This window comes from Erigeron canadensis, chromosome 8 (genome assembly GCF_010389155.1).
Source record: "Erigeron canadensis isolate Cc75 chromosome 8, C_canadensis_v1, whole genome shotgun sequence".
In the NCBI taxonomy this organism is placed as follows: domain Eukaryota; kingdom Viridiplantae; phylum Streptophyta; class Magnoliopsida; order Asterales; family Asteraceae; genus Erigeron; species Erigeron canadensis.
Window position 1 is genome coordinate 32423190 of NC_057768.1, and position 14053 is coordinate 32437242.

At 35.4% G+C, this 14053-nt stretch overlaps 1 protein-coding gene across 1 annotated transcript; it reads left to right on the forward strand.

Annotated features, from left to right (window-relative positions):
• The first annotated feature begins 1781 nt into the window (after nt 1-1781).
• LOC122610651 (formin-like protein 20) lies at nt 1782-12448 on the forward strand. Its single transcript, XM_043783621.1, has 17 exons — nt 1782-1854; nt 4132-4838; nt 5247-5468; nt 5550-7270; nt 7430-7553; nt 7688-7759; nt 8372-8470; nt 8595-8636; nt 8857-8937; nt 9029-9079; nt 9170-9251; nt 9475-9569; nt 9957-10028; nt 10112-10228; nt 11386-11454; nt 11770-11836; nt 12324-12448. Exons 1-17 carry the CDS (start codon nt 1782-1784, stop codon nt 12446-12448), a joined length of 3819 nt encoding a protein of 1272 aa, XP_043639556.1.
• The last annotated feature ends 1605 nt before the right edge of the window (nt 12449-14053 follow it).

Consider the following 14053-nt stretch of genomic DNA (forward strand, 5'->3'; position numbering starts at 1 on the left):
ATATATATATATATGACACATACATATATATGCATACCATTCTTGTTCTTCACCATTTTCTCCGACGACGATTTCGTTTTCCAGCGATTCATTTGACTTTTTTTTCCAAGTAAGATAAAATGAGGAAGGGGTTACAACATCTTTTCCCGAAGAGAGAGAGAGAGATAAAATCCGATGAGTTTTTCCGACGATTCATTTGACCCACTGTCATTTTCACCATCTTTTCCGGTGAGTTTTTCCGGCAAGCCATTTGGGTTTCCGACCGTGATGTTCAAATCCGAATGGGGGGATGATTTAGATGTCAAAACCATCTGTGATATATATATAAATATATATACATGTGTGTATGTATATAGGTAGATAGATGGAGATATAGAAATAGATGGAGTATATTATTATTATTATTATTTATTTAATTTATGATGGATAGTTTGCCAATTTGCCGATTTAAAGCCCTTGTACCATGAAATTTGGCTACTTTTTGGCAAAAAGTAGCAAAATTTTTCAACTTCACATGTCACTCTCTCATTGGTTAAAATCTTGCCAAAACTAACCAATTTATCAAATATTTGGCACTACACTCATAATCCTTGCTAAGCTACCATAGTCAAGTTTGATCACTTATCCTATCTCTTTACAGTAAATCATCAATTAATATGGACTACGATTCAACTGCACAAAAAATATTGTTATGTCAAATTTATGAAAATATGAAGAAAAAGGTTATCATTTTTTTTAATAACGAGTTAGTAATTATTAGTTGGTATTCGATACACCACAGTGACATCCAATTGGACAGTATGCAGAGTTCGAACCACACATGTTTGGGATGAAACCTATGACTCTCGAAACACCTCTTAATAATTTACTTCTACAGATATAAAAAGTAGAATTTAAACTCTGTTGGATTAGAGTTTAAGATCTTATCAATGAGCCACCAAACATATATTTCACGAGTTTTGTAATATTTGAACTACAAAGTTATGACTTTATTTGTTTTTATCTCATTAGCTTACTCAAAAAAGATAAAACTTTTAATTAACATACAGGTTTAATTTAGTTTTTATATATATTTGTAACGTTCGATAGAATGAATTCTTTCTTAAGAAAAACATACATATAGATTTACGTAATAATTATGTTAGTCGTATATTAAATTCTTTCTTAAGAAAACCTATATAGACTTCGTAATAAATATGTTAGTCCTATATTAAATTTGTATAATTAAGAATTAAGTACAAAAAAATATAATAAAATAATCGAAAAAGCTGATCACTGTTCTTCCTTTCCCCCCTTTCTTCATCCTTAATTTCAAGTTTTTCAACAAGAAATCAAAATTTTCAAATTGCAGTAGCGAATTCAAGAATCAGAATTGCATTTTATAATCACTTCAAAAATTCCCGACATTGAAAAAATTGAACATTATTGAATTTGTTTTGATTGACAATTTTCTGACCCATATGATTTCCCAGAAAACCCTTATAATTCTGCTGTCACTAAACACATCTATTGCCTAAATTAGTTTCCTAACCTGAAATTAATACATAATCTATTATAAATACCCACATTATAAATTAAAAAAAATTAAAACCCTTTTTGGGAATTGAAGCTTTGATATTGAAATTTGTTGGGTGATCATAAAGATTGAAACTTGGAGAATTTCAAGATTTGAATTCTTGATGAGATGGTTAAAAAGATTATTGGAATCAGGGAATCTTGGAAAAGAAAATAGGGAAACAAAATCATTTGGGATCCGGTTGGGAAGGTAACAGCGCCATTAAATGGCGCTGTTCAAACGTTTCTTTTATCGTAAACCGCCGGATCACCTTCTTGAGATTTCTGAGAAGGTTTTCGGTACAAATTTTTTCCCTTGCTCATCTCTCAATTTTAGTTCAATTGTTTTTTGCAGCTCCTTTGTTTTTTTTTTTCACGAATTTAGTATCCTACATTCGATAATGTCTTGGTTTAGCTAGCAAATGAGCTGCTTCCTGGTATTTATTTTGAAGTTCTTTTGGTTTTAGGCTGTGACAAGACTAGAGTTAGACATTGAAAATGAAAATGATATTGCTTCTATAGAGATTCATAGCTAGAGATTTGATACCTAAGTACTATATTATTCTAACTTAGGTGGTAACTGATAACATAATCATGTGGAAAAACGAAACTCTAGTGTAACCCGTATAGAATAATCTATATATGGAATTGTTTAATTTGAGTTTCGAGTTGTGGAGATGGTAATCTATAAATATATCAACCTTTACCCGAAAATCTATTGTATATACCCTACATTTAAACCTTGTTATTGTATGCATTAAACTTTCAATTATTGTTATTGTTTGTTTATGCGGACTCATGCATCATGTAACCGGTATTTTTGACGACTTGGCGATGGCTATGATAGACGGTACATCGTCAAACCGGTCGTGACACCATGTTTCAAGTCTTAAGAGGCCAAATATATACAATAGGTGATGATTGAAACCTCAATTTATACAATAGCAAGTTAGAAAGTTGGATACATACGATACATTTTGAATGGAGTTAGATGCATCAAGAAACCATTAAATTTGTGATGTTACATTTGATGGTTTGTTAGTTCAGTTACCAACCTACCTGTGTACTATTTGTTAGAAACTTTTAAGGTTTTAGGTTGCATTAAGACTAGAAATAGATATTCGAAATTTTTTAAGGTTGTAGGTTGCATTAAGATTAAAAATAGATGTCGACCCCGCGTCTTTAGAACTTCACATGTATATGAAATAAGTCTTTTATATATAAATGAAATCAGGAATCAATATATACATACATATATATATATATTTATTCATTATACATTTATGGATTAAAAAATTAGTATGTGAAGGAGATTTCACCCAACTTAGGTGTGTGACAACACTACCTTCACTTTTCCCATCTATATATTACTCAGTATATTGTTGTTGAATTGTTGTTGCTGAATTTAGAAGCAGGACGAATATAATTAGGATTTCAGGTTATAAGTCGTTCGATTATTGTTAATTTGTTAGTGTATCAACTAATTAGTGAAGTCATAATAATTAGTTTAATCAGCAATTAATTGGCTTTCTTGCACCAATATACATATACCGAGGGAAGATACGAATTATAGACCATCAACCTGTGTATACGTGTAGCTAGATAGTACTTTTGCAATATTAATGATATAAACTATAGAGAAAATTTCATTACATACCCCTGTGGTATGTCATATTATTAATTTTCACCCCTCTCGTTTTTTCGTATCATTACATACCCTTATAGTGATTTTTCTTATCATTGCATACCCCTCATCTTAACAGGCTTCATTGGTAACGGCTACCTTAAAAGATTTTTTTTTTTTTTGTGTGTGTGTGCCAAGCGGGGATCGAACTTGAGACCTTAAGGTCACCAAGTGCTTTCCTTACCACTAGCCTAACTGCTTGTTGGTATAAGTGTTAGTTGATGTTAGGGATCTAATGCAGCCTCTTAGAGATCACATTGTGTTTGGGCTAGCTTTTTGTAGATGGGCCTTACAAGAAGTTTCTGTTAAAAGTGAATAAAGATTAGATTCTTGAAATTTTCACCTGGTGCTAAGAGTGTAAAGCATAGAGTGTTGAAAGCTAGAGACTGAACCTGTAAATGATCTAAAACAGTGTGATAAACATATTATGTGAAAAGAAATGTGTTAAAGAGTCGTGTTGTATATGACGTGTAGTTTGCAAAATAAGCAAATGATGGTTTCATAAGAAGAGTAGGCAATGATCATCATGATTGAATAGGTAACCTAATCAAGTAACACTGTAAATTGGGATGATGAGATATGGCAGATATGACTCCTGAAAGTAAGCCACTTTGGAGAGACAGTTGTCTTGAAAGCATACAATTTTGCATTTTGTTTGTCTTTCTGTTACATTGAAATAAATAGCATATGATCCTACCTATATCAATGAATATATGTGATAATTTGACTGATTATACTAAATTCAACACTTTACCCATCCTATCTTATTGTGTAATATTATTATTATCATTTGGCAGCAAGTTTCTGGATAATATTGTTTTTTATTCGTAAACATGACACCTAAGTTCTTGATTATATATTGGTTTTTAATATTCTCTCTCATTTTTTTTCAGTCTTTGATTGCTGCTTCTCGTCGGATGTACTGGAAGCAGATACGTACAAAACCTATATGAGTGGCGTTATCACTGAACTCCAGGACTACTATCCAGATACTTCTTTCATGGTTTTCAACATGAAAGAAGGTGGTAACAACACTACCCAAATTTCTGATATATTCTCTAATTATGATATGACAGTCACGGAGTACCCTTGGCAGTATGAAGGATGTCCATTGTTACCATTAGTAACGATCAATAAGTTTTTAGAAACTTTCGAAAGTTGGATGATATCTTCTGAACCAAAAAGTGTGCTTTTAATGCACTGTGAAAGAGGAGGGTGGCCCGTGCTCGCTTTTATGCTTGCTGCACTTCTTTTGTTAAGGAGGCAGTATACTGGTGAGCAAAAGACTCTTGAAACGGTGTATAAACAAGCTCCTCGTGAGCTTCTTCATCTTTTGTCACCACTAAATCCTCAGCCATCGCAGCTAAGGTATCTTCAGTACATCGCCAAAAGAAATTTAGGTGTTGATTGGCCACCTGAAGAGGCACCTCTAGCTTTAGATTGTGTCATACTTCGAGTCCTTCCGTTGATTGGTGGTAAGGGTTGCCGACCCATTATCCGCATATATGGTCATGATCCGTTCTCAATTGCATCAAGTAAAAGCTGTAAGCTTTTATTTTCAACCTCAAATACCAAGAGTCATGCTCGCTATTATGGAATGGTAAATTTATCTATTTCATTTTTATGTAAAGTAGAGGTGGAAAAACAGGCAGCTTGGGTAACGGGTTTGTGTCAAAAACAGTAATTTTGTATGGGTAAATGGATGAAACAACTTAGATTCGGTTAAGCCTAAACTGTTTTTGTTCATATATTTTTATTTAAATTTTTATAGATTAGTAGCATGTTAACTTCGATTTTTAAAATGTTTCAAAAATAATCTAGTAGTTATAATTAACTGATTTGTTAAGGTCTATGTATTGCAGATGCTCTTTAGACCTGTTCATCTCATTTGACCCTTGAGAAATATAATAATCTACCCATTCATAAGGGAATAGCTCTAAATTTGCCACATTGAAACTGTATGGAAATACATTGCTTTGTAATATAATCTTTTAGCTTATGATTGCAGAATGAATGCCACCTAGCAAAAATAGATATCCACTACCGTGTTCAAGGGGATGTGGTTCTTGAATGCATACATTTGGATGATGATCATGTAAAGGAGGAGATTCTGTTCAGAGTAGTGTTCCATACAGCATTTGTCCGAGGCTATGTATTGATGTTGGGCCGTGATGAAGTTGATTTAATTTGGGATGCTCGGGATCAGGTGCCCAAGGACTTCAAGGCAGAGGTTGACCTTTGACTTTTCTATAATGGCACTGCCTTTATTCATAAGTGATATAAGTTAAATGCAGACTCGTTTCTGTATCAGGTACTTTTTGTGGATGCTGATCCTCTACCATCTATTATCAACACAGAACGAGTATCTATTGATGGGAGTGAATCAACTGGAAGTGGTTCAGGGGATGAGTTCTTTGAGGTAGAAGAAATATTTAGCAATGCGGTTGACCATGATGATTTTAAAGTAGAAGATACAAGTTTTTTTGAAGATGATATATCTGGATTTGAAGTAGAACCACCTTCATCTCAAGATCATCCATCATATGGCAGAAATCAAATCCACCATCATGAGGCTGACCCGAGTCTTCAATTGGTTGAAGATGTTGATTTGAAGCCTACAATTGTAAAAGACGTTGATACGAAGGCTTCAATATTCAAAGATGTTGATTTGAAGTCAACTGTGGTACTTACGAGTGACTCATATGAGGTGGATAGGTCAGACGTGAACCTGGATGGTTTAGTAGAGGAAGTAGAAGTTAAAAAAGATACAGAAGAGAATCAAAGGGTGAAGGAGGTGCAGACTACTAGTATTGTTAGTCAGAAAAGTTTGGGGAACTTAAAAAAAGAAAGCCCGAAACATGTAAGACAGGTGAAATCAGATGTTATACCATGGTGGGTTCCTTCTAATAAAGGGTTCTATGCAAGACGTAAAAGTGCACCACCTGTGTTACCACCATCAACGGAGTCTAAATTAGGGGAGAAAAAGGTTTTTGAAGGAAAAAGGAGATCCAGGAAACAAGCTTCCTGTCCGCCATCTTTGGATGTGCAACGAGTGAAGAAACCTTATGATGGATCACTTGATTTGCCAAAATCTGTAAAGAACATGCAAATCAAACCTGTGATTGCCCCATCACCACTACTACCATCACCTGGTTCACCTCAACAAGCACCATCTCTGGATGCACAAGTAAAGAAACCTTGTGATGGCTCACTTGAACTGCCAAAATCTGAAAAGAGCATGGAAGTTAAATCAGCGGAGGTCCCATCACCTCCTGTATGTGAAGCTACAGCTACACCGCTACCACCTCCTGTACAAGATGCCCAACCCTCACCTTCGCCATCACCACCACTTCCGGTGAATGAAGCCCCTGCTCCACTTAATGTATCCACACCTACTAAGCCTGGTGCTTCAGCTCCTCCGCCTACTCCTCCAATAAACACGATAGCAGCAGTCGCTCCACTACCACCACAGCCGCCACCCATTACTGAAGCAATTGCTCCACCTCCTCCACCTCCACCTCCTCCACCTCCTTCAGGTGCTCATGTATCTGGGCCTCCACCACCTCCTCTACCACCACCTGGAACACCTGCACCACTACCACCTGCAGCACCTGCACCTCCACCGCCACCTGGAGTACCTGCACCTCCACCGGCACCTCCACCGCCACCTGGAGCACCTGCACCTCCACCGCCACCTGCAGCACCTGCACCTGCACCTCCACCGCCACCTGGAGCACCTGCACCTCCACCACCACCTGGAGCACCTGCACTTCCTCGACCACCCGGAGTGCCTGGACCTCCTCCACCACCTGGAGGAGCACCTGGACCTCCTCCACCACCTGGAGCCCCTGGACCGCCAGGTGGCCCTCCACCTCCACCAGGTCGTCTAGGTGGTGGCCCAGGTAGAGGGAGAGGACGAGGAGGACTTCAAGTAAAAAAATCCAATCTAAAGCCATTGCATTGGAACAAGGTAAGTAGGGCATTGGCAGGAAGTTTGTGGGCCGAATTGCAGAATAATGGCACCCAAAGGTAGTTACTCTTATCATCATCACTTAGGTTTCTAATTCTGTTAGTTCATTCTTCTTTTGTATAAACGTTGGATATGTTAATTATAATATCAGTTAGTGCGTATGCATACTTTTATATATAGGAGTACATTCTGATGACTCGTGATTTATGATTGAATTATAGCGTGCCAGACTTTGATATGTCAGAAATTGAGACACTTTTCTCTGCAATAGCTCCAAAGAAAGTTGCTCCCAAAGATGCGGAGAAGAAAAAAGCTTCTAGTTCAAAACCTGAAGTAGTCCACTTGGTAATGTAATATACATTAAATGCTTTATCCTTTACCCTTTACTTTTCATATTCTTAATCATAATGTTCTCTCTGTAATAATATATAACTTTCTTGGTAACTCTCAGTAATTATATAAGTTGTTCGTATCTCCAGATTGATCTGAGGAGGGCCAATAACACGGAAATCATGCTGACAAAGGTTAAAATGCCGCTTCCTGAAATCACAGTAAGTGTAAATTCATGTCCTAACACCACATCCTAATCTATCGGCTTCATATTTTCTCTTTAGAATTGCATCTATAACTAATTAGTTGATTATTGTGATTGGAAGTCATTATAATCAGCTTTGAGGTTTGAATAAGCATTAATTATTTTCCCGTTCTCCTGACCCGACGTAAGATAGTTTTACTCTTATTTCATAAAACATCTTTCTTTTCTTCACAATAATTTCCTTTTTGGTCATCTTATATATGATCTCGCTAAATACTCAGAATTTCCCAAATACTCAAATATCTTACTATCTTAGTACAATAACTTCAAGCAGCAGAAGCAGTTCCAAACACATTCATTGTCATATCACATCCAAGCACCTCATTTTTTAAGCGCGTAAGATGTTTGATGATGTCGTTACTTGTAAATAAATCATTTTTTAAAGAGAAAATATCTGTATCAAAAGATGTATCTGCTTCAATTTCTACATGTAATCATTTGAACACGGTTATGCTTGGTAATCATCATGGGAATAGTATTGAAATAACCTCTTCCATACTCTTGTAAGTATCGTATTAATTTTATGTTTAAGAGGGTGAATGATGGTAGCTTATCCTGTCATCCGCAGGAGGCAATTCTTGCTATGGATGAAGAACGATTAGATGTTGATCAAGTAGAAAATATTCTTAAATTCTGTCCCACGAAAGAAGAGATGGAGCAACTCAAGGTGATGCCGTAACTTATTAAGTTGCATTTACTTGGTATAATAGTATTTAAATATATCCTTTTGTGGGTGAAAAGACTCAATTCTTCCATATATGTATTGATCTTCTGATTTTGTGACTGTTCAGAATTATACAGGTGACAAGGAACTACTGGGCAAGTGTGAACAGGTCAGTATCAAAACCATAATACATATATATATATATATCTTTTTCATGTATGAAAACTTATTGATTGTAATAGCTATCTCAGTTATTTTTTGTTACTTCTTCAGTGTGATTGTAAATAGTCATGTTTCTACTACTTACGTTTTCAAGTACTGTAAATATCAAGCAACTGTAAATTCATATTCATAACTTTATAATGCTCAACATTCTAATTATCATGCAGTATTTCCTGGAGCTAATGACGGTGCCCCGTATGGAGGCAAAATTAAATGTTTTTTTGTTCAAAATTCAATTTAACACTCAGGTTTGAGGCTGTGGTTTGAAGTCTACTAATTCTTACATATTCTGAAATTCACGTTTTCAGTATACCGTGTCTCATTTGGACTTTCTTTCAGCTTGCAGAATTTAAGAAGAATCTAGACATTGTAAACTCTGCATGTGACGAGGTGCTTTTAATGTTATAAATGCCATATATATATTGTTACATCTTTTCTTGATCAGTTTATATCTTATCTAGTATTTTGTTGGTTTATTAGGTCCGGAAGTCTAACAAGTTGAAGGAAATCATGAAGAGAATTTTATATTTAGGGAATACGTTAAATCAAGGAACTGCTAGAGGTAAGATTTAAGAACATCATTCGACCTGCCTTTTAAGGAAATCAATAGTATTTGTTTACATGTCTCTTTATACGTTACTATCAAAAAATCTATACCGAGAGTATATTTAAACAGCTCCCATAAGCAGGATTGTTATTTAAATTTTAAGTTGTGAAGTATATGTATCTGCCTTTCGTTAGATTCATTTCCTTTGAGGAGATTTCATGTTGTCCAAACTTTGCAGGTGCTGCAGTTGGTTTCAAGTTGGATAGCCTTTTGAAACTGACTGATACACGATCCACAACCAGCAGAATGACTCTAATGCATTATCTCTGCAAGGTACAAGGAAGCCTTAAAAAGTATTTTGCAATTTTATGGTGTTTTTTTTTATAAAAAATTGTTGAATCCAAGCATACCTTAATTGGTGAAGTGGTAATGGTAGTAAGTGAAAAAAAAAATCTTAAAATTGGCCAGCGGGGAATATGAACCTCAGAAATGTTTGATTGAAGGTCTGAATTGTAAACTAGAAATTGGTGTAAAGTACATGCCTTTTTAATGTAATTTACCCTTATAATTTACCTTTGAAAATTCGGTAAACATCATACTACTCATTTATGCAAATTACATTAGCGTGCATCTTGTTTATAGAATTTGTTTTTGACCGTATATACTTGATGGTTCAAAATTTACTTTTATCCTCTTAACACATGCTTTCCATGTCTACAGGTTCTTGCCACCAAGGCACCAGCCCTTCTAGATTTCCATGAGGATCTTGTTAGCCTTGAAGCTGCAACCAAGGTTTTAATTTATTTTTCTTTCATATATTGATCACCAATACCGTTAGTAGATTACTGAAAACTGATCACAGGCTTAACTTGCAGGTACAATTGAAAGCCTTAGCAGAAGAAATGCAGGCCATTATCCTTGGTTTGAAAAAAGTCAAGCAGGAACTAGATGCATCCGCAAATGATGGCCCAATATCTGAAGGTTTTCACAAGGTAGGTAAACGTAATATGGAATCTCTTGAGATTACCGAATTTATCTAAATTTGGAGGTGGAGAGATGGAATATCTGAGGGCCGGTTGGGTTATGGGTCAAAACTGGTTCGGGTTGAAGCAGGGGATTATTAGTACAGGTCAAGTTTGCCTGGGGTGGGTCAACCCACAATACTATTTTCCTTTTTTAAACATCTAATGTGCTAATTATGATACACAAAAACAATATAACTATACTAATAATATTCGAAATATCTGAATAAAATGATTGCAGAGTTTGTATGCTTTTAAATCAGACTTTTGGAAACTTTTAATCTGTTCATCCCATTTGACCTGTTCCTTTTATCCAACTCGTTTGACTCATTTGACCCATTTTAGAAAACCATAACTCAATTAACTTTTGTGTAAACAAAGTAGTTGAAATGGCCACTTCCACCATGCAATGTTTTGTAAAGTGTTAATGATACGAACCCATCCCATAATAGGCTCGTATCATGTCATAAGCTAGGTGTAGAACTCACTCCCAAAAGCTAGCTCAAAGGAGGAGGGGACACCTAGGCTTATAAACCACCAACAAATCCCATACTTGGCCGATGTTGGATCATATCAGTTAAGCAAAGCTAATGGGTTGAGTGACCTGCATTATTTTGGTACAATTGCTTCTTCAAATGAACAAGAGTAATGATACATAGGCCTGATATCCATAAGCCTAAAATGTTTAATCAACTCAACTATTGATGCATGGTTTCTACTCTCTCTTTCATCTCTTACCCTAAAATCATACTTATATCATAAAAACGATAAAAGCAAAGGAATGTCTATGATGGCCGCCTATCTGAGAAAAGTTTATTGATGCTCATGAGGTCTATCTCACCACTGGTAGCAATATGTTCTACAAAGAGACTACCTTTGCATGAAAGAAATTGTTGTTAATTGAAAACTCTCGCTATTCATTCATGAACATAAATATCGATTAGTTTAACAACTTTTCTTTCAAAAATTGGATTCAGTTATTAGATGCTAATCAAAGAAGTGGGGGATGCCTAAATTTAGGTGACTGATCAGTGGGATGCTTAGGCAGCCCTAACCGGGAATGTTTGGAAAACTGATTATATTGTTTAGGACTACAATTTCTGATTAATGTTTTCTCACGTTTTTAGGAATTGAAAGAGTTCATTGGCAATGCTGAGGCGGAAGTGAACAGTGTAACAAATTTTTATGCCGTTGTGGTAAATCCCTGTGAATTTGACTATAAATTTAGGCCAAATTGCATGTAAAAGGAATGTAATTTCAGTTAATTTCTATATTAGAGAACACATTTTTAATCGGTGTAACCCTTACCCTGTAACCAGTCATTGTTTTATTATATACTTTTAAAGGCTAATTCGAAAGTACGTTCTCTCAAATAGAAATTGTATGGAAGTATGTTCCTTAAATAAAAGTTGATTGTGAGTAGTAGTTCACTTTTATTTCAGGACAACACCTTTCTTTTTTTGCGACAAAGTTCTCTTTTAAATGAGGCTAATATATTGTTTCTGTCACAGGGTAGAAATGCTGATGCTTTGGCCTTATATTTTGGTGAAGACCCTGCTCGTTGCCCTTTTGAACAAGGTAACTTGCATAGATTTTCTGGACACAATTTGAAAATTCCCTATTGACTTCCGTATTGTACATGATTAAGCTGTACCGCATTTTTGCATATTCAGATCCCTAACTTCTGAAGCTGAAGGAAAGTCCTATTTGACTAGTAAAAATTAAATTTATATGTGGCAATTTCAACCGATATAATTATGAATGAGTCAATTTATTTATGTTTTATCTTTAACGGCTTAAATAGGTAAAATAAACACAATTAATTAAAAGATAAAACGCTATACAGAAATAATATGAGCTTTGTAATCATATGTGACACATCAGCTTAGAGTAACAGTGTTTCTGGTCACACAACCTGACCCGTCTCAGTGTCTCACCCTGTACCAAAAATAACTCATTTTTGGCGCAAACATGTTTTGACAATTTAACTAACCTGTCTGACCCCCCTATGGTTCCATCTCATAAGTAACTGTCCTTTTATTACAACCATATATTGGTTTTGCAGCTACTCTAACCCTATTGAACTTTGTGAGACTCTTCCGAAAATCCGATGAGGAGAACCGTAAAAATGCTGAAGCAGAAAAAAAGAAAGAGGAGGCGGAGAAAGCAAAAAAAGCTGGTGAAAAGTAAGCAACAACACTCAAAGTTCACTTAAAATTCCTTGAATGGATTTTTACGGATTCTTCATAAGATCATGCAAAAACTCAAAATTGTCTGGTCAATGAAGAAATTGCAAGCCTATTGCCAACCAGGCCAGAAACTGAAACGAATTTGATGATCATCATCTTGATGAAATGTTGAAGGCAAAAGGGTCCAGTTGTCCTTGGAAAGGCTTGCAAACATACTGCAAACAGCTCTGCTGTAAATACATATAAAGAGCAAGGTGAAGGCGGCGTTCCACCTTTAAAGATTGTATAAAGCTGAAAAGTACAATTTTTACGGATACACAGATAGATACATACAGATCTTCATGAAACCATGGGTGATCATTGTTGTCAGTGTTATCGGGAACGATATAAACCCCATCTGGCCTTAAATTTTGATTCCAGATGGTGGCTGATGGTGGTCAGTTGGCTGCACTGGAGCCAAGGCAGAGTACAGCATAACCATGTACAACTTTACCATGTACAGCTTTCTAACCCCGACTAACATACCCATATTTGTTTATTCACCTTTGTATCATGCCACAATTCTTTTGGTTCCCCCTTCTAACAAGTTTTTATGGGGAACTAAACCAACTCGGTGAGTTTAATTGTATATAGAACTAGGAATAGAGAGAAAGTAGAAAATAGGCCATTGAGTGTAGTTGTAAACATTAGATGCAGGCAGCAGATTATAGGAACATTTTGTTTTTTACATTATATACAAAATGAGGCATTTTTTTTTATCAATCATTGAGAATTTCATAACAATGACTGTTATCTTGGAAAAATGTTAATCGCGTACATCAAGATGCTAACTTTCTGTCAGAAAAACCATTGTTCATTAAGAAATGGCTTGAGTTGAAGAAGATAGTTGTGTTCTGTATGAATTCGAGCCAGCACAAAATAAAATCGCAGTCATGTGACTCCTTAACGTTAAAACATATCTTTGTGTATTAAGATTGTTATAAGCGTGGATCAGATGTTCATTGAGAAATGATTGTTACTCAGGAAAACATAATGTATTGCAGGCGGATTTGTTACCTCACGTTGCTATTGTACAGTTTAACTAAACTTGATAAATATTGAAAACATGTTTAATGACACTGAGGCTCAGTCAATAACCAATAGTATATGTGATCGACTTCATGTCAAATGTTCTGTACCTTTCTTTTTCTTTCTTTCTTTTTCAATCACACATACATTTCGACTTTCACCACTGCCCGGCTCAAGCTTTTGAGTGACCTTAAACGAGATCAATTTTTGGGGCCTAGTTTTTTTAGCAACGTAAACAAAAAAAACATGAGAAAAGGATATTTGCTATTGTGAAAGACCAAATCTGCTACTGCTACCTTTTGCTTGAGTTTTATTTTGTTGTGTTTAGCCCATCGTATCCTATTTTAGATACTGCTATTACATTTTTGATATATAAAAGTCCAAAATTTTTGTTAAAAAAATGGGGGCCTTATAGAATTGGAGGCCCAAAGTTGTTGCTTGACCTTATACAATCATTGAGCCGGCTATGACTTTCACTTATTCTTCCAAATCTAAATACTTATTATATATGAATTTCATTTATCCATTTTTCTTATCT